This window comes from Triturus cristatus, chromosome 5_2 (genome assembly GCF_964204655.1).
Source record: "Triturus cristatus chromosome 5_2, aTriCri1.1, whole genome shotgun sequence".
Classification (NCBI taxonomy): Eukaryota; Metazoa; Chordata; class Amphibia; order Caudata; family Salamandridae; genus Triturus; species Triturus cristatus.
This window is the reverse complement of record NC_140588.1, coordinates 963,039,320-963,059,507: the sequence shown is the minus strand read 5'-3', so window position 1 is coordinate 963,059,507 and position 20,188 is coordinate 963,039,320. Positions and strand designations below refer to the sequence as shown.

The 20,188-nt window shown below is 47.4% G+C and overlaps 1 protein-coding gene across 1 annotated transcript in view; it reads right to left on the bottom strand.

The window, feature by feature from the left end:
• Window positions 1-20,188, bottom strand: part of COL4A5 (collagen type IV alpha 5 chain) — a 589,146-nt gene that overhangs the window by 66,899 nt on the left and 502,059 nt on the right. The window contains exons 43-44 of the mRNA XM_085608164.1: window positions 2,884-2,956; window positions 2,646-2,717 (exon numbers count right to left, since the gene is read on the bottom strand). Coding sequence (XP_085464290.1) covers window positions 2,646-2,717; window positions 2,884-2,956 — 145 coding nt within the window. The remainder of the gene's footprint in view (window positions 1-2,645; window positions 2,718-2,883; window positions 2,957-20,188) is intronic.

Sequence of the window (20,188 nt, the reverse complement as noted above, 5' to 3'; positions counted from 1 at the left end):
TTGCTGCCTCATCTCCTGAGAAGGAAAGACCATTGACAAAGGGCGGAAGACACCCGAAACGCGTGTGGTGATTTGCCGAGTCTCAAGCTGGAACGAGTGATGTTTGGTGCTCTGCATGCCCTGCAATAAAAGGCTTAAAACTATTTTGTGTGCGATGCCTTCATTGTTGGGAGCAACTTCATATGGAATATATATATATATATATATATATATATATATATATATATACCAAAAACATAAAATATTTACAAAACAAGCCATTTTAATTCAAATAAAAAGGTAAACAACATATCTAATAATTTAATTAAAATATTTTACACATTAAAAACAATAATTATAAATATTTTTAAAAACATAATAATGTGAATTATAACAATAATAAAATAAATTATAAAATTTTACATTTAATACAAATACTATTCCTGCTTCAATTTATACAAATGTGGTCAAAGTGTTGGACTAAGGATGTATAAAATTCACTCCTCCCACTTCACACAACGCAACTGTAGGAAAACTGTACCATCACACAGAGGTAATTTACAATTCCAACTACAGTCAGTATAACAGTAGAGAATGTGTTAGATAGCGGACAAGAAAAATTAACTATTCCCACACCATTCATTGCAGCAATAGGGAAACTGTTGGATTGCGCAAGGGTAAAACTTACTATTCTGACTCCAGTCAATGCAACAGTAGAGAAAGTGTTGAATTGCAGAGAGGTATAATTTACAATTCCCACTCCAGTAAGCGCAACACTAGTGAAAATGTTGGATTGTGGAGGAGTAAAATTTACTATTCCCACTCTAGTCAGTGCAACATTAGAAACAAACACATTCTCCTCAACATAATAAAATAATTTCAAAAACGTAAAAAACTATTAAAATATAAATATGTAAATAAGAGAAATACAAATAACTTTCATGTTAAAAATAAAAACATATTACAATGTTAAATACATATAAATAACTACAAATATTATTATAATGAAAATGCAAAAATATATTCTCAACATCTAACAAGTAAAACATCATTCACATTTAAAAAACACAACACAATTAACACATACAATAATGAATAACACAGGGCCTGATTATGATGGCGGTGGGACCGCCAGTGTCAGCCCGTTGGTGGCGGTCCCACCGCCATCGAACTGTGCAGGACCGCCCGCCACATTATAATGGTGGGCAGAAGGTTGGCAGTCAGAGATACTGACCTCCACGTATCCAACGGGCTCAAGGAGCCCTTCGGTTCGTCGGAGGGACTTCAGGACCACCGTAGGGGTTACAAGGTCCCTTTCCACATGCCATTTTATGGCGGTTAACCCACCATTAAAAAATGGCAGGCAAAAAGGGACTTGCTCACAGACCGAATGGTGCCTGCCACATAGTGCAAGGATATGCAAAACCTTTTGTACCATGGCGTGTGAGTGCAGCCCGCAGTACATGCTGCAATACAAAACATACACATTGCGACCACCCTCAATTCGACCGACTTGAAAGTGGTTGCATCGTATCCCTATGGCAGGACCTCCGACAGTTGGTGCCTAAAGGTGCCTGCCACGCGGTGCAGGGATTAACAGTGGCACACCATAGGTGCCCTCGCAGCCCCCAACCAGAGGCTGCAAGGAGAAGGGAGCCCTGCTTGGGGCCTCCAAACTAACTTTCCGACAGGCTTTCTATGTCAGAAAGCCCGGCCTGTTGGAAACCGAGCATCGTAATCCCAACAGTAAAAACACCGTCCAGTGGGATCACATGCCAGTCTCTGACTGGCCGACTGGCTCAAGGAGCCAGTCGGAATCCAGCTGGAAGAACCGGCCGGTTTCGACCGCCTACTTCATAATGCGGGGGTTGAAAGTGAAACCCGCGATGAGGCCCGGATAGCCGCCAACCTGCTTTCCGAGGCTTTCCAGGCCTCATTGTAATGAGGTCTTTAGTTGTCAAAAGCCTTATGACACCCTGAAAGAGGCAATGTGCTCAGCACCTATTCTCAAAGCTTCAGACTACTCCAAGCAGTTCAATGTGCAAACTGATGGCACTGAGGTAGGGATAGGAGTGGTCCTATCCCAGACCAACAATAATGTCCAAGACCATCCTGTTGCTTTCGTTTGCAGGAGGTTACTCCCCAGGGAACTGCTTTGGAGTGCCATTGAGAGGAAGGCTTTTGATGTGGTTTGGTCCCTGAAGAAGTTGAGACCATACCTGTTTTGGACTCACTTTCTGATTCAAATTGACCACAGACCTCTCAGATGGCTAACACAGATGAAATACGAGAACCCTTAGTTCAAGACAACTGTTATGAACCAGTATGACAAAAGTATGTCAATTCATACTACATTTTTTCTTTAGGCCTTCACTACCTGACCTTTAAACATAAATATCAGGGAACTAGTATTGGACTTATGTTGCCTTAGGTGTTTTATCAATTCATTGTTTGGATGATTTGACACTTTCACAAGTTACTTGAAAAATAATGACATGCGGCAGCATATCGGTCACAGGTAGACAGGCTAACTTAAGAAGCTTAAATGAAGTTTAGCTTTGGGGTCTTTACGACAAAATAAATTTGAGAATGAATCAAGCTCACATATATTTAAACAGAATACACAGATCCCAGGACATTTCAAAGGGGAAATACAAATGTCTTACCTTGTAAACCAGGGGGTCCAGGATCACCTCGTGTACCAGGGAGACCTGGAGGTCCAGAAGGTCCCTTCATACCTGAAAGATGTAGTAGAAAAGTACCAACCAGAATTATTTCCATGTTGACAAAATAAACATCCGCGCTACCTGTAAATTTACAGTGTTATGAAAGCACTATACTACTTCTGCATTTCTGGCACTGGTTGGTATATGTGTACATGGTAAGGATATCAAACTTATCTACCTGGAAATCCGGGCACTCCAGGAACACCGGGATCACCTTTCATTCCATTGAGCCCTGGTCGGCCATCTTCACCCTAAACACAATAGCCTATCCATTATTATCAACACAAATGAACACATTTTGAAGGATATGTTTGGTCACTCAAGAAATCCAAGCATTCACATCTTTTCATATAATCACAAACCAACAGTTGGAATTCCTCTAGTCACTATAGTAAAATCGAATTACCTGAATGCCAACTGCATGATAACACTATTAAACGTTAAGTATGTGGAACAGGAATGAAGAATCAAATGTAGTAACCTTTCCTTGGTGAAATTAAAACAAGAGAACAAACATGGTATATTTTATTATTACATATTTGTTCTCCAGTTTCTTGTTCTTTAGTTTTTCTCTTGTTTTTATTACTTTACATTAACGTTAATAATTGTTAAAAGTACTGATGCTGGAGCCGGACTTCGAGTTGAACAGACACATGATAGGATCAAAGTACTCTACCTGACTACACAGGAGACTTAATAATGCCATAATAATAATGTCTTCGCCATCGGAGACAACGCAAGATCTTATTGTATTTATGACATTTGGGTACTCATTATTGGCATTAGGTATCTTGTTTGGAGACAATGTCCAAGAAGTGGGACGGTCTACTATAACATTTTTTGCTGGATTATACAAACGGATACACGATTTTGGCCGTCTTTCCCCATGCCCTGAAGAGGCCCTTGTGAAGGGTGAAACGGGTTGGCTGTTTTCTACATGCATATAAAGGACCTTTTTGAAAATAAAGATTTTCTACAAAACATACTAAGCCTGCAAAAGGAAATTTGCTTTATGTGTACTGCCTCGCATCAGTCTTTTTCTTGAAATTAATTGCTAAAAGGACATGGAAGTATCAAAGAATATGGGTAATGGCTATGGCATGGGAAGGGTTAAGTTTAAAAGTGATAAGGAAAGAGAGAAATTAAGGGAAGTTTATGAGAGATTCTCTCCCACTTTTCGGGAAAAAAAGGAAAATCAGCTATACAAAAAGAAATGTTTGGTTGCCAATGCAGGACAACATCAGCAAAAAATAATTAGTCACCAAGCATGCAAGCGTATGTGTCAAGATGGAGTGCCCATTTTTGTAACGTTACCATTACAAGATGGTGAGCGTCAATGATGGAGAGGTAAATTTAAAAAGAAAATATGCAGAATAGTCGTTTTGAATGAAAAGAGGGCCTTGTAACAAATAGCAGCAACCGGGCACTTTAAGAAATTAAAAAAGCATTTTATTTTTTAATAAGGTGCAGAGCAGAATGAGAGGCAGAGAGCGACAAAGGACTGGGTGCGAGGAAAACACAAGGTGGGAGGTGCCGCCGGGAAGTTACACAAGTAAACAACAGAGGAGTCTGGGGGTGGGAAAAAGAAGGAAAACTTTTGAAGAAAGTGAAGACCTCGAATGGAGTAACGAGGGAGCAGATGAGGTGCTGGTGGGCGAACAAAGTGTGGTGAGGTGAGGTGTGGGAGTAGGGGCAGGTAAGCAGGTGCAGGGAAGCAACAGAAAAGCTTAGGGGGTAGGAACAGGAGTAGAATTATTAAACAAACAAGAATTTGCAATGCAGTAGGTCTCGCATTTGCAAGAGTTTGAGCTACTGGCATGGTAAATGACAATGTCTTTTATTTATGTGTTTTGAAAACCTGCAAGCAGTGTGTAAACATGCATTTAAACACATAAATAAAAGGTATTGTCATTTATAGTGCCAATAGCTTAAATTCTAGCAAATGCAAGACCTATTGTATTGCAAATGGTTGTTTTAATGGCTCTAAGTAAGAAATTCTGATGGCTTCTACATTTCTAAATGTGGTACGCAGAGATTAACTCTTCCTATTTTGCCGAGACATCATCACCACCGACCACTGATGATATCAGGTAGCTGACTGATGGAGTGTACAATTGAACTTAAACTCTGTCCGTGATGCACTTGCAACAAAAACTTCAGGTGAGATGGCAGAATGGGGCGGTGTGGCGGGGGAGGGGAGTTAGAGGTGCTGAGGTTACTAGATAGTAGAAGTGAATATCGAGGAGTGACGGCCCTTGGGGGTAGCGATATTGAACAAGTGTGGTACATGTTGTGCTTTTATTGTGGAAGTACTAGGCATAAAGGGCAACATGCATGGAGGGCGGGTGTCATGTACCAGGGGGTAGTACAGTCTTTGTGCTATGATGGCTGTGGAGAGTGTGTGAACAATGATGCATTGGCCCCCGAGGGGCGCCCGCCGCTGTGGGGGAGGAAGCTTAGCACTTCTGCGAGAGTCAAAGCTGCAAGCAACAGTTACCCCCCTCCCTTTTGGGCATGTGTCTGTGAGGAGCAAAAGAGGAGCAAATCTGGAGTTACATGGGGCCGCTGTGCTTCTGCACCAAGGTGGAAGAAGTTCCCACTGAGCCTGGTGCATGGATTTCAATGACAGCGGCCTTAGGGAGCAGAGTAAAAGGGGTCCAATTAGGTTTGCAATATAACAAGGGATCCCTCTCTTCCCTGGTACATCATTTACTGCTTGGTAGTGGTCCTGTGATTAGGGAGGGGGCGGGGTGGGGGGAGGCTGCGGGATCGGGGTTTACAGGATGCCAATTCAGCTAGTGGTGCAAGGTTTTGGGTTTGATGGCGTGGTGACGTTTGTTTCTGTGGGGAGTATGCTTCTTGAAGGGGGGGCGGGCGGACAGAGGGGCATACGTGGCTTAATGAAGTGTATTGTTAAAGTTCCTTTACTCAACTGCGTTTTGTGGTACTTTTTCCACTATGTTTAGGTCTTATTAGATGCACATAAACAACGCACAGGGGTTGGGAATGGGTCAGTGCAGTCTGTGGGGTTTAGGATTCTCATTGGTAACGCAGACATGTGGTGTGTTACACTCATTTCTTCATGCAGCAGAGGCGTGACACATTAGATGTTATTCGTGCAGCCTCTCCCATTCCTACTGTATGTTCAGAGAGCCTGGGTCAAACACAGGATACAGTCACTCATGCCATGAGTGTACTTTGAAATAAAGAGACCTTAACAGCCTGCACGCAAGTGAAGTGCTGCTGCATCTGGGTCCAATGAGTCCACGTGTCCTGCGCCTCTGTGCAGCCACCAGTGCTCAAGGGCAGCGTCCCGGGAGTGGTGTGGAGGTGGCGGCCGGCACTGTTGAACAAAAAGGAAAGTGAAAGCGCGCACAGATACACACCACATGTCTGCGTTATGAGTGAGACGTGACATGTTAGATTTGATTCGTGCAGCATCTCCCATTCCTACTGTATGTTCAGAGAGCCTGGGGCGAGCACAGAGTACAGTCACTCATGCCACGAGTGTACTTTGAAATAAAGAGACCTTACAGCGAGCGCACCTCTGGCCAGCGAGCGACACGCACTGCAGCCTACCACCGATGGGGGAAGCAGCGCCGCTGCTGAGCAGTGTGCACCTGAAAGAAAATAGTGCTCACCGACTACATACCGACGACCGCGTAACACTGCAAGTAAAAGATACAGTCCTGATGGACAGTCACAAAAGGAGACAGGGAGGTAACAAGGCTGGACTAAGAAGCCTCATATTGAATCGGAAGACAACGTTTACCATGGACAATGACAACAGTCAATGAAAAATATGATCGGGGCTTCCACTCCGCTTCTAAAACGTACCCTACTACAGCATGCCTCGCTGAGCAAGTAGCGCAGGAGCTGCAACACTAGGCTCGACCAAAAAATGAAACCATGTAACAAGAAAAGCCAGGCAGGGAGCTACAGGGTAGATAGGGAGGGTTGAGAGAGTGCAACACTGAAAGCACAGGGAGGGTGGGGAGAGTGGTATTTGAGGGGATCAGCAACAAAGCCACGCATGTTGTATAAGTATTTCTTAAGATTGAAGATATCTGTAGTAAACACTAGGTTCCTGGGAGGAGGATGGGCACATGTGAATCTACAGCACTACATGCAACAGATGCTTACAGAGAAAGAACAATTATCTGTTTGTAGCATGTGTGGCTGTAGATGTACATGCTCTGTATCGACTGTAAAGCAGTACTCCCCTAAGCGGTGGCTAAGCTGTGGACGGTACAGAGGTCGGAAACAGGGTTTGGAGGACAGTTTGCCCAATTCTAGCTTGCTATTTGCAAGAATACCCACACAATAATGTTTTGTGGGGTGGGTGCAGCTGGGCTCTTAGCAAGCGTAATGACACATGTTTTAGCTCTACTGTACCTGATAACTATTGTACTGCCGTTTTTGATGTGTAATGACACTACAGTTATGGATGTACTGTTTCTCGAGGTATGCAATGTCACATATTTTTCTGTATGTTCTGAGAAAACCAATAAAAAGTTATTTAAAAAAAAAAAAAATGTTTTGTGAAGGTGTGCGGCATAGTCCATGCGACAGCTTTACAGATGTCCTCTATGGGTATTTTCCTAAGAAAGGCAATTGGTACACCTTGCTTGTGGGTGGAGTGCAGCCTGGGGTGGGAAGGTAGAGTCCTTTTATTGTGAATGAGGACTTTCAGAAGGGGGTTTGAAGCCCCGCCCCTCATTTCCATTGGCTGGCATCACCTTTTATGCTAAATGGTGGGCTGCCATTGGAAATTAGGATTTTTTGTTGCCGTTCTTTCGCCTTTTTGTCCGGCCCATCCAGACTGGCTCGTCTGCTTTGTGGCTGTCGCAAAGCAATTTCTTATTTTTATGGGGGCCATCTGTTTTTAATTAGCTTACGTTTCCTGCTCCTTGGCCACTTCAGCCACCAGTTCCTTCCTGGAGCATGTGCTGCTCTCGGACAGGGCGAGGGCAGGCAGCAGCACAACCCCCCTCTGCGCGCAGGCCTCTGGTGACAGGCAGGAGCAGGAGCTGAGCATGGCTTCGAGGTCTGCAAGCGAGACGGTGACTGCTGAGATCTCTGTGCACCTTCACGATACGTGTTGCACTCAGACTATCAACCTTCAGAGGCAGGTGTATAGTATAATTGTGTAGACTGGTGGTAGCACGAGTTATGGCTTTACAGTGCTGGGAAGTAATTGCAATGGCTGAAAGTGCTAGAAAAGTTCCCACGTATGGTGTGAAAATGGTTCCTGCACCACTGCTTCGGTTGTTGCTCGGAAGCAGAGGGGTTTTCACACACTGAGACGAGACGAGAGCTTGATCAGGTGTGTTGCAGTTATTTTTCTCCCGTGTATGAACAGGTACCACCTATGCATCCGCAAGCGAGTCGGTGACTGCTGAGATCTCTGTGCACATTCACGATACGTGTTGCGCTTAGACTATATACCTTCAGAGGCAGGTGTATAGTATCATTGTGTAAGCTGGTGGTAGTGCGAGTTATGGCTTTACAGCTCTGGGAAGTAATTGCAATGGCTGATACGTATAGCACACCCCTACCCCAGGGTCAGTCTCTGCGCGTTGGATTGTTCTTCCATGGCAGGTGGCGGCAGGGCCCCCTTTGGAAGCACCAGGCCTTGCTGTGGAGACTCGTTGAATGGCTGTGTGATGGGAGGAGTTTTCTCTTAAAAACTTTGAGGAAAATATTCCCGTTTATAACATCGGAGCTTCAAAAAACAGTTGTAGTCGCACTGTTTCTATCTAAACTGGACTATTGTAATGCTCTTTTTGTGGGAATTGACAAAGCACAGGAGAGGAAACTACAATCACTGCAGAATGCAGCGGCTAGGCTACTCATGAATCTTCCTAAGGGCCATCCCACTTCAGAAGCCATCAGAACATTGCATTGGCTCCCCGTTCATCAAAGAGCCAATTTTAAGGCTCTGTGTCTGGTACATAAGGCCCTTTATGGTGGTATTTCTGGGGAGGTGCGGAAACTTTTTACTAGGTATCTCCCTGCTAGAACTCTCAGATCCTCTACGAAGGGCCTTGTCTGTGTCCCAAAAATATGTAAGGTAAGGTGGGGGGGCCGCACACTGTCTTTTTGCGCGGCAAAAGTTTGGAACCAGATGCCATCTATTCTGCTTTGTCAACCGAATCGGATGAGGTTTAGGAAGGAATTAAAAACCTGGTTATTTGCCAAGAACTAAAACCTGTTTGGGGTCTATTAGCCACTTATCACAGTCAGCGCCAAGACGCCACGGCATTCGTTGCGCACTATAAATAATAAATCAAATCAAAGAGAGTGTGGCAGCCTCTGGGCTCGCACACTACCCTCTTCCGAGGTGCTAAGTGCAGGCGTCTATTGTCCGCCGTGTTGCTGAGGGGGCAGTGGGCCGGTGGTGGATGTGCTCGGCTCTGAATAGAAGGACGGGCGGGCGGAGTGGGCAGCGGCTCGGCATGCAGCGCTGATGCAAGATTTCCGCAGGGGCATTGAGAGCAAGCGGCAGAGAGCCGTCACAAGCGCCATGTACGGGCATCCTTCCCCTGGCACCTTTCCCGCACACGACTGTGTATCCCCGCACCACCTCCCCTCCGAGACCTTTGTGTGGGCTCAGTTGAAAGCGTAGTTTCTATACAGACTCCATCCAGCACGGAAGGCTGTCAGCATGGCTGTGCGGGGGAGGGTGTACATGCGTCAAGTGGCAGGCTGGGGCCCATGACACACACACACAGTCGAGACCTCCTGTTCTGTACCTCTGCCTTTATTCAATGCCTCATACATTACAAGCTGCTGGAGAGAATCCACTTCCCAGTCGAGGATTTCCCTTCAGTAATCTGGTGCATTCTAGGAGTTGTGGGCTTAGTGCACTTGGAGGAACACCTTCGAAAACAATGAACTGTAAAGGCAAAGCCCAGGACTGGAACTTAGTGTCCGTGGAAAGGAGAAACCAGTTTGGTAAACCCTGGACTGTGGCTTTCAGCGGGGCAAGGTCCACTAGGTTCCAGAACCATATGTTCTTGGGCCCTATGGTCATGTCCTTAACTCTTCAGACAAAAACGCCGATAGATTTCTCTTTAAGAACTGTAAAAATCCTCCAGCAGCTAAACCATAGCAGCAATGTTGTGCCTTTAACATTGCACATGCTTTACTAAATCCTGCACACCGCCCCTGCATAGCTGCCAAGGTTTGAGATTGCTATGTGTGACATTTTCATAATCTCAGTGTAATTATGAGTGACATTTAACAACTATGAGTGACACTTTCTCGCGAGCAAAATCAACCAATGAAGACGAGGGAAACATACGAATATCAGGAATTACACCCATTTGAGCCACGAGAAACTCCAAGAAGATCTTAAAATTGCTACAGTGCTCAGTAACAGAGGGCAGGAAGGCACTGCAGCTGCTCAGAAGATGATCTCATTGATCTGATCATTCATGACAGCACGCAAGCCGAAAATGCTAATTTTACAGCATATCAAGTGCAACTAGGAGAGTATACCGTCACTCAGTCTAAGGCATAATCGTTTTCTAATGCAATAAGGTAAAAAAAAGTTCCACCTTTTGTTCCAAATTTGTTAGTATGTAAATTTTCACTGAGATGAGACGCTCTTCTAACCGAGTCGTTTATAGGATGCCCACTCCCATGATAATTGTACTTGTTACAATCGCCACCTCTCTACTTCACAAACAAAACAAATTATGTGTGCTCCGGTTTACCTTCTGGACAGAGTGCTAATGGGACTGCCTTCCTCCTACTGCTTCTCCCACACTCTTGCAAGCAAAGTAAAGAAATGCACTCCATGGAATAAGAAACGTCAGTAATTACACCCATTTGAGCAACGAGAAACTCTACGAAGATCTTGAAACTGGAGCAAAGCTACTTTATCGGGAATCAAAACTGCTACTAGACAAAACTCTGATCTCTCTCCAGCAGGAACATTAAACATCAGTTAACTTTGATGTTTTTATTGTTGCATGAAAACTGCTGGACCCACAAGTAACACTCCAGCAGGAGCTTATGCACCCATAAGTTATGTGTAAGCACTGCATACCCAGCTCAGCTGCAGGAGCGTCTGAACCACAGGTAATAAAAGGACATCTGTCAGATTATAGGTGAAACTATAGAATTGTTGCAAAATGTTTAAGATGCGATTGTCAGATATTTCTTTTTATGACGGGCACATGCTGAAGAGCTTTGGGCGGGTCAACAGGGGGTAAAAGATATTGTCATTTACAATGCCATTACTTAATTAATGCTTCACGAAGGGGGAAAAACAATAACATTTTCAATGCCAATAGCTCAAAACAATGTCATTGCGAGACCTATTTCATTGTAAACGCTTGTGCTTTAAGGTAATGGGTCTGGATGCATTTTTACAATTCATCTGGCAATACCTGCCTTAGCTATGGGGTGTCCTTCATGAGGCTGTGCAAATGTGTTTTACAGAAAAGTTTGCCCCTGTCTATATTATACATGACAGCATGCTTGATGTCAAGTGGCGTGAAGTGCTCTCAACTACAGGTTCAGGCCGTGAAAAGAAGACTGGGAGCACAATTGTTTGGTAAAGGTGTAATGGTGAGACTACCTTACGTAGCAATTTGGGGTTGGTCCTAAGAGCCACCCTGTGTAAGAAACTGGCTCTATATATACTGCACCAAAGTGAGATACAGTGTGTATAGAGTCCAAGGGTCTCCAGAGGTTTGGCAGAGGTTAAAGTTAGATAGAACCTTACTCTCTAAAGTGGTAGCTTGGTTGAGCAGTAAGGCAGTATCAGAGGACAGTGTTAAGCATTTGGGGCCATATGTAGGAAGCCAAATACTGGTCGGTAATGGCCGATTTTCGGTAATTATCCCGTTACCGACCGGTATTTTGGCATTTGCTATGTAGGGGGCATATTTCAGGATTCGGTAATTTACCGAATCGGTAAAATTACCGAATCGGTAATTTTACCGAATCGGTAAATACCGAATCCTGAAATGAGATGTAGATAACACTCTAATGAGTGTTGTGTAGGAATTAAAGTTCGGTATTTACCACCACATATAGGTTGGTGTTAAATACCGAATTCATTGCAAGAATCAATAATTTGCTGAACAAAGAGTGCCATGTGGCAGACATACATGCCCTTAGGGCATGTATGTCCGCCACATGTGCACACATGCAGGAATCAGGGGTGCAACAGGGTGTCAATGTGACACCCTGCCACCCTTGAATGTGCTTCCCCCATTACCGATTCGGTATTTACCGATTCGGTAATGAGCCATACCTCCCATTGATTCCTATGGGCCTCCAGGCCCATAGGAATCAATGGGAGGTATGCCTCATTACCGAATCGGTAAATACCGAATCGGTAATTACCGAATTTCTCTGAATCGGTAATATTTACCGAATGATTACCTACATACAATTTACCACTTCTTAAATACCGAATCGGTAAAATTCGGTATTTAAGAAGTGGTAAATTGTATGCTACCTACATATGGCCCTTGATGTTCACACTCAGTCAGCAAATGAATTCACACACTCAAGAACTGAACTCTAGGCCAATTGTTTTTGTATAACAAATATACTGTTGTTTTATTTCTAGAACCAAGCAAGCCTGGTACAGGTAAGCATGTAAATACTTTTCAGCTACAAGATGCTGTTGTTGAATACTTTCAAAATACAGTAGGACTTTGTACGAATTCGAGTTTACAGGGGTTGTAATGCAATGCACAAACTTAGTAGACTCAGTACATAGGAATCAATAGGCTTTTCAGTAAAATGCAATTAAATTACTTTTCGGATTACTTTTACTAACACAATTCAGCACTGGGACATTTCCTGAAAACAGTTGAGAAAATGCGTTTTGGTTATTTGTGTGATTTTTAAGGAATATTCTTGGTTTTCAAAAAGTGTCAATGTTATTCTATGAGCAAAAACAGGTTATCGTTTTCGAGGTAAGTAATCGGTCTTTTGAGTTAGGGTTCTGGGGTTAGACTCAGGGGTCTCCCAGGGTCAGTGATGCACTGTTGTTGCACCCTCAGCAGCATTCGGGCGGCTGGGTGCAGAGTGTTGAAGCCCAATTTTATCCCATGGAGGATAGGGGGACTCCGGTTGGTTGCTGCTGGCAAGCAGACAACGGGGTTGTGGGAGCAAAGCTCCCAGGTTTAAGCTCAGGGTGCAAGGGGCACCCTCAGCGCCACTAGGGCGGTCGGGTGCAGGGTGCTGTTTTGAGGTCGGGTGCCCTGTTGATTTCAATGGAGATTCTCCGGGACAAAGAAACACTACAGGCTCGGGGACGAGGATCTTCTAGGAGTGACCACCACTTCGAGGGGTAAGTTGGGATATTGAGGGTTGGTTAGGCACCGCTGGGTTGGGCACACAAGGCCGTGGGGCATCGGGTGCAGGGGTGCCTTGATTTTGTTACCCGCCTTGGTCGCGGTAGGGGGAGTTCCTCTGGATTGAGGCTGCAGGCGTCGTCTGGAGGCTTGAGGCAGTTCAGGGGTCGTCGGATTTTGGGTCGGCATCGTCGGGGGACCTCCTCGTGGTATATTTCCACTCGAGCTCGGGCAGGGTTTGGTGGGTGCAGAGTGGGCTGGATTCGCGGTTCCTGGCTGGCACCAGAAGCTGCAGTTCAAACACATCCGGTGTTCACGGGAGAAACAGCTTGGAAAGTGAAGGCAGCCAGGTCCTCCGGGGTTTTTGAGGTTGCTGTCCGCTGGACACACTGGGGTTTTGCAGGAGCAGGTTTGAGGGGGAGACAGGCCTGTAGGGCTGGGGCCAAGTCAGTGGGCATCATCTTCTTGTTAGCCCTGCACTGCCTCTCGTCCTTCTTCTTATCTTCTTTTTCTTGTAGTTGCTGGATCTGAGGAAGGAAGGTTCAGGGTGCCCCTAAATACTAAATTTAGGGGCGTTACAGGTAGGTAAAGGGCAGGGACCAATGGGTCCCTTTCCTGGGGTGGGTACACCCCCTATTCTGCCACTCTCCAGTGGGAGGGGGGCAGGAGCCTGTCCCTGGTTGGCTGGGTCCCCCCATCCTCAAGATGGCGGGGACTCGAGGTTGTGCTTCACCTCGCCTCCCCCACCTGAGGAGTGGAGTTGGCAGAGGTGGGCACACCTCTTTTCCTGACTTGTTTTTCCCGCCGGTTCTCCCGCCCAAAGTGGGGGTAGAACCAGTGGGGACCAGTTGCTGAAGGCAGCAAATGGTCTGGAGAGGCTCACAAAGGCGGCATGCCTTTGAAGCTTCCCCTTCGTGAACCATGCCCATCCTGGGGGAGGAGGCTTGGCACCTCGTCCCAGGCTGTGCACATTGTATCAGGCCCCCAAGAGCAGCGACTGAGGTGTCCAGAAACATGTCTTGTGGTGGCAGCCTAAGAAGCCACTCGGCCAGGTCACTAGTAGTTGGTCGAATTACAGGGGGCATCTTCCCAGTCTTCAGTGTAGCCATTATGGTGCTGTGGAGTTCGCAATGACAAACTCCCAGCACCATATACTCTTAATGGCAGCACTGCACTTACAGTGCCCAGGAATGGACTTGGGCACTGTAGGGATACAGGGCTCATGCACCTGTACCCTCACCACTGGCATAGGGCTCCGAGCTAGAGGGGTGACTGATGTATGCCAGGGCAGTGGTGTGTGGGCATGGCACACAGGGATGTGTACCATGTCGACTCTTCACTTTGTTCTGCACCAAGACACACAGCCTGCAAAGGCAGGGTGTAAGTGTCAGGGTACAGGACCTCTAAGGGTGGCACAACAAGTGCTGCAGCCCTTAGAGGCCTTCTCTGGTCACATTGCCCTGGGTACCTGTGGTACCATTTACCAGGGGCTGACATGTGGCCAGAGATGCCAATTGGGTTTATTTTGGGGAAAGAACACAGGCCCTGGAAACCTGAATGGCAGGGATCCAGGGCACATCAACAAAAAGTGCATCAGTAGCCAGGCAAAAGGTGGGGGGGTTACTGCACCAGAAACCCACTTTCCTACACCCTGTCAGTATGGATCTGGAAGGCGGGTTCCTGTAATGGGAGGGCCTGTAGCTCACTAACACATCTAAGGATTGTTATGGCTACCAGAAAGGCAACCTTCCAGGAGAGAAACTGCCAAGGGCAAGAATGCAGTGGTTCGAAGAGAGGTACCATGAGTCCAGTGAGGACGATATTCTGATACCATAATGGGGCAGGTAGCACCCTGGGTTGGATTGCACATTTAAGGCCCTCCATAAAGGCCTTAACAACAGGGATCCTGAAGAGTGAGGAGTATTCCCCTTTCTGCATGTATGCGGTGAAAGCTGCTAGGTGCAGCCGAATGGAGGTGTATGCTAATCCTGACATTTGCATATGTAGGAGGAAGAGAATTATGTCTGGTACTCTCTGGTACTGTAGGCACAAGAGGGTTTATATGTCTAGGGCTAAAGCAGTGGACAAACCATTTAACTAAGCAGCATAGCAGGAGCGTACAATAGGTCTATGGGCTTCTTTCAGTATGTCAATGCACTCTTGAGGTAAGTTAAGGTGACCAAACTCTAGGACCTCAGGAGCTGCCTGGGGTGCAGGTGTCTGACCCTGTCTTGATTTTGAGCAAGAAGGTCTGATAAGGTCTTCAGACGAGGTCCAGGGTCAAGAAGGGGAGCTAGAACATCCCAAGTGCCTCTTCCTCCTCTTGAACTTCTTGCTACTCAGCCTTAGGAATCCAATGATCTTGGTATTGGGTTAGTGAGCAAGAAGATCAGTTGACTCACCATATTCTTTTTTTTTAAGCTGAGCAAGTCTGCCTCACTAAAGATGTCCGGCGTCTCTGAGGATGACGGTTATATTTTGACCCACCACCTGTCTCCTTGCTGCCAAAGGGTCTTTATGCTCCTCCTGAACGCTGAGTAGGAGGTCTTGTCATGTTCTAACAATAGGCACAGTTTACAGACAGGTTGGAGGTCAGCCCAAGGGTACTTTGAGTGACACTGATGGCATCTTTTGTAGGGCAAACTTTCCATTATCTTCTGTGCGTCCTCATTCTCTGACAATGGTAAGAAGGATGCGCTGTCTCAAAGGCTGGGGGTGGCCTGAGGGCTGGGAGGTCTTGTTATTTACCGACAATGTTCTTGACAATTGGAGCGGATGAGGTTGATGGAACATCAGATGTGCCATAAACTCTTCTGAGCAACAGCAAGGAAAGACAACGGGCTCTATGGTAACACTGAACATGTCGAGAGCGAGAGCACCGCTGATATACGTCCGAACCTGATGGTGGAGAAAAACAGTTTAAGAGTAGAATTGGTGACCATGTGCGTTCACGACTGTTAGAAAAACACTCCCACACTGGAAGGGTGGTGGTGTTCTCCCAGATATACACTGTGGTAGCTTGGCTCGAGTGGTCAGGAATCAGGCTCCGTGCTAAGCATACGACATACCCATACAATAACCATGCGTGCATCCGTTCCAAAAACGACTCTACACCGTAAAAATTATGAAAATATCTTTCTTTATCTTCTTTTTCTCTTAGTTGCTGATTAGATAAATAAATAACAATCACAATATACAAACTTTTTAAATAGTGCAGGTCAAATAAATACTGGCTTAATGATTCAATAAATAGGGGTGATCATAAATAATGAAGGCATAAATATAAGTGCAATACATACAGGCAATTAAATATTCTGAGGAAATAAATACTGTAAACCAATAAATATTGTGCATCAATAAATACTGTGGACCAATAAATACAGTGAAGCAATAAATAGGTTAAATACAATAAATACAGTGCCTCCAATAAATAATTAAAAGCTGACAGTGACACTCATAGAATCAGATCACATTTGAATTCCTAAGGGCTGATTTGGCCCAGGCACAGCTTGTGGGGATGTGGAAGGCTTGAGGGTGTCTACTCCCTGGCTTGGACAAGGCTGAGGCCTAAACTGAGGTAGATCAAGGGGGAAATACCAGAGACCTGGCTCTCTCACTCTACACAACCCCTCTAAATTAGTCTCAGCTCACCCCTGGCACAGTCCAGCTGGTTCCAGCACCTCTCTAACCCCTAGAGTAGTCTCTTAGGATTCCACAGGGCCTTTGGCGCTCTCTATTCCACTTACTGCCCTTTTTCTGATGTTCCGACGCCGCTGGAGTCGTGTCGACGCCGTGAGGCGGATCCGGTTCGACGTCGGCGGCCTCGGCACAATGTCAGTTCCTGACGACGCCGGTAGGCGGCTCCGGATCGATGTCGGCGGCCTCGGCTCGATCTCGACCTCCGATTCGATGGCGTCGGGCAGTCTTTACTCGATGTCGACTTCGGGCGGCTCCGGTCCGATGGCGACCTCAACTTCGATGACGTCGGCCGGCCTTGACTCGATGTCGACTTCCGGCGGCTCTGGAGTGCGATCCTCACTCCCGACCTCCGGTGCTCCTCTCCTTAGGTTTCCGGCGACTCCGGAGTGCGACCTCCACTCCCGACCTCCGGTACACTTCTCTCAGGTTCCGGCGACTCCGGAGTGCGATCTCCACTCCCGACCTCCGGCACACTTCACCTCGGTCTCCGGCGACTCCGGAGGGCGGACTTCACTCCCCCGTTGACACCGCTCACTCGACCTTGGTTAACTTCCTCCTCGACCTCTGGTACACCTCACGTCCTCCGTCGGCGCCCTCTCACGATCTCTGGCGGCTCTGGGCACGACGTCTGCTTTTCCAGTCAGCGCCGCTTCTCCACCTCAGGCTCCAGGTCTCCAGGCTACTCGACGTCCGGCTCCAGGGAAACCAGTATCCAGGTCAGGATCTTACTGTTCTTGGTTTCTAAGGCCTGTTCCTGCTGTCCAGGTCCTTAAGATGGTTTTTCTTCCTTCTTCCCACACAGGGCTCCAGGCTGGGCTCAGTCAGTAGGGACTAGTATCACGGGTGGGTTTATGGACCCCACTCCAGGCACAAGTTTCCACCCCTGCTGCCTCACTCCTTCCTCCTTCAGGTTTCTGCTGCTCACTCTTCACCAGTCAGGTGCCAACTGCCAGCTCCAACTGCCAACTCTCTGTCTTAGCTTCCCAACATTCTAAACCGCCTCCAACGGTCACAGGGTTCTGGAATGTTCTGGAAGGTGCTAGTAGGTTCCAGTGGATGCTGGTGATGTCACAGGTGGCCACCATTTTGTGCTCCAGGCCCTCAGACAGAAGTTTCAGGGGTAGATAAAATGGCTCCCTGAATCTGCAGCAACACGAAAAAGTCTGGTGGTTCCCAAAAAGGAAAAATTCAAACAGGGTTTGAGGCAAAAGTGGGACAAAATAAATAATGATGAGGAGGGACCACCCAAAGGGCTGACAGGTCTAACACGCGTCCCCCCCAGCTGAAAGTGGGGAGAGCTACCCAACCCCTTGGGAGTTCTCATCACTAAGGCGGAAATACCTTGAGAGACCGTCTGCATTGGCGTGGTCCACTCCAGGCCGATGTTCCACCTGAAAGTCCATTCCCTGTAGGGAAATAGACCACCTCAACAACTTGGGATTCTCCCCCTTCATTTGCATCAGCCAACGAAGGGGTCTGTGGTCGGTCTGAACCAGGAAGTGCGAGCCAAACAGGTATGGCCGCAACTTCTTCAGAGCCCATACCACTGCAAAGGCTTCACGCTCTATTGCACTCCACTTCTGTTCCCTGGGAAGTAGTCTCCGGGATAGGAAGACCACGGGTTGATCCAGACCCTCTTCATTGAGTTGCGATAACACTGCCCCAATGCCATGTTCTGATGCATCTGTCTGGACAATGAACTCCTTGGAAAAGTCTGGGGCCCTTAAGACCGGGGCCTCGCACATGGCTTTCTTCAATCTCACAAAGGCCTGCTGACAAGCCTCCGTCCAGACTACCCGTCGAGGTTGTTTCTTGGACGTGAGCTCCGTGAGGGGGGCTACAATGGTTCCGTACCCCTTCACGAAGCGGCGGTAGTATCCCGTGAGGCCCAAAAATGCTCGGACCTCAGTCTGAGTCTTGGGGGGTTCCCAGGCCATGATGGCCTCGATCTTCGCCTGGAGGGGTTGCACCGCTCCCCTACCCACCAAGTGTCCAAGGTACACTACTGACCCCTGCCCGATCTGGCACTTGCTGGCCTTGATCGTCAATCCAGCTTGTCTCAGGGCCTGGAGAACAGCTTGCAGGTGACGCAAGTGATCCTCCCAGCTGTTACTGAAGACGGCTATGTCATCCAGATAAGCAGCAGAGAAACTCTCCATTCCGGTGAGGATCTGGTTTACCAGGCGCTGAAACGTGGCAGGTGCGTTCTTGAGCCCAAAGGGCATCACACAGAACTGGTAGTGGCCATTGGGCGTGGAGAAGGCTGACCTTTCCCTTGCTCCATCAGTCAAAGAGATCTGCCAGTACCCTGAAGTAAGGTCAAAGGTACTTAGATATTGGGCAGCTCCCAGCCGGTCAATCAATTCATCCGCCCTAGGGATCGGATGAGCATCAGTTTTGGTCACTGAATTCAGTCCCCGATAGTCCACACAGAACCTCAGTTCCGGCTGGGCACCCGGTGGTGCAGCTTTTGGTACTAACACCACCGGACTGGACCAGGGGCTGCTAGAAGGTTCGATCACTCCTAGCTCCAGCATCTTAGTGACTTCCCCGTTAATGCTGGCCTTCACCTTGTCTGACATCCGGTAGATCTTGGACTTCACAGGTGGGCTGTCTCCTGTGTCCACGTCATGGACGCACAGGTGAGTCCTACCCGGGACAAGGGAGAACAGCGAAGAGTACTGCCCCAGGACCTGGCGACAGTCCTCCTGCTGTTCAGGAGTTAGAGATGGGGAGAGAATCACTCCCTCCACCGACCCATCCTTCTCTTGAGACGCAAACAAATCGGGGAGAGGCTCGCTTTCCGCGTCCTCTGCTCCGTCAGTCACCATCATCAAGATGACTTCGGGCCTCTCGTGGTGGGGTTTGAGGCGGTTGGCGTGCAGCACCCGTAGGGGCTGACGAGGGGTCTTCAGGTCCACCAAGTAGGTAGCCTTACCCTTCTTCTCCAATACCTCAAAGGGTCCTGACCAGCGATCCTGGAGGGCGCTAAGCTCTCCTGGTTCGATCACCCACACCTTCTGGCCAGGCTCCAACTCCACCGGGTGAGCATTGTGGTCATACCACGCCTTCATTACTGCTTGGCTGGCTTCCAAGTTGTCAGAAGCTTGCTTCCACAACTTAGCCATTTGGCTCCGGAAGGCCAGCATGTAGCTCACCACATCCTGGGGAAGCTTTCTGGGAGTTCTTTCCCATCCGTCTCTCACCAGGTTGAGAGGTCCACGTACAGGGTGCCCATACAGAAGCTCGAAGGGGCTGAAGCCCACTCCCTTCTGTGGCACTTCCCTGTAGGAAAAGAGTAAACAGGGCAGGAGGACGTCCCATTTCCTCCGCAGGCTTTCAGGCAGACTTCTGATCATGCCCTTCAAGGTTTTGTTAAACCTCTCCACCAGACCATTGGTCTGGGGGTGGTAAGGAGTTGTGAACCGGTAGGTCACTCCACACTCCTTCCACATCGCC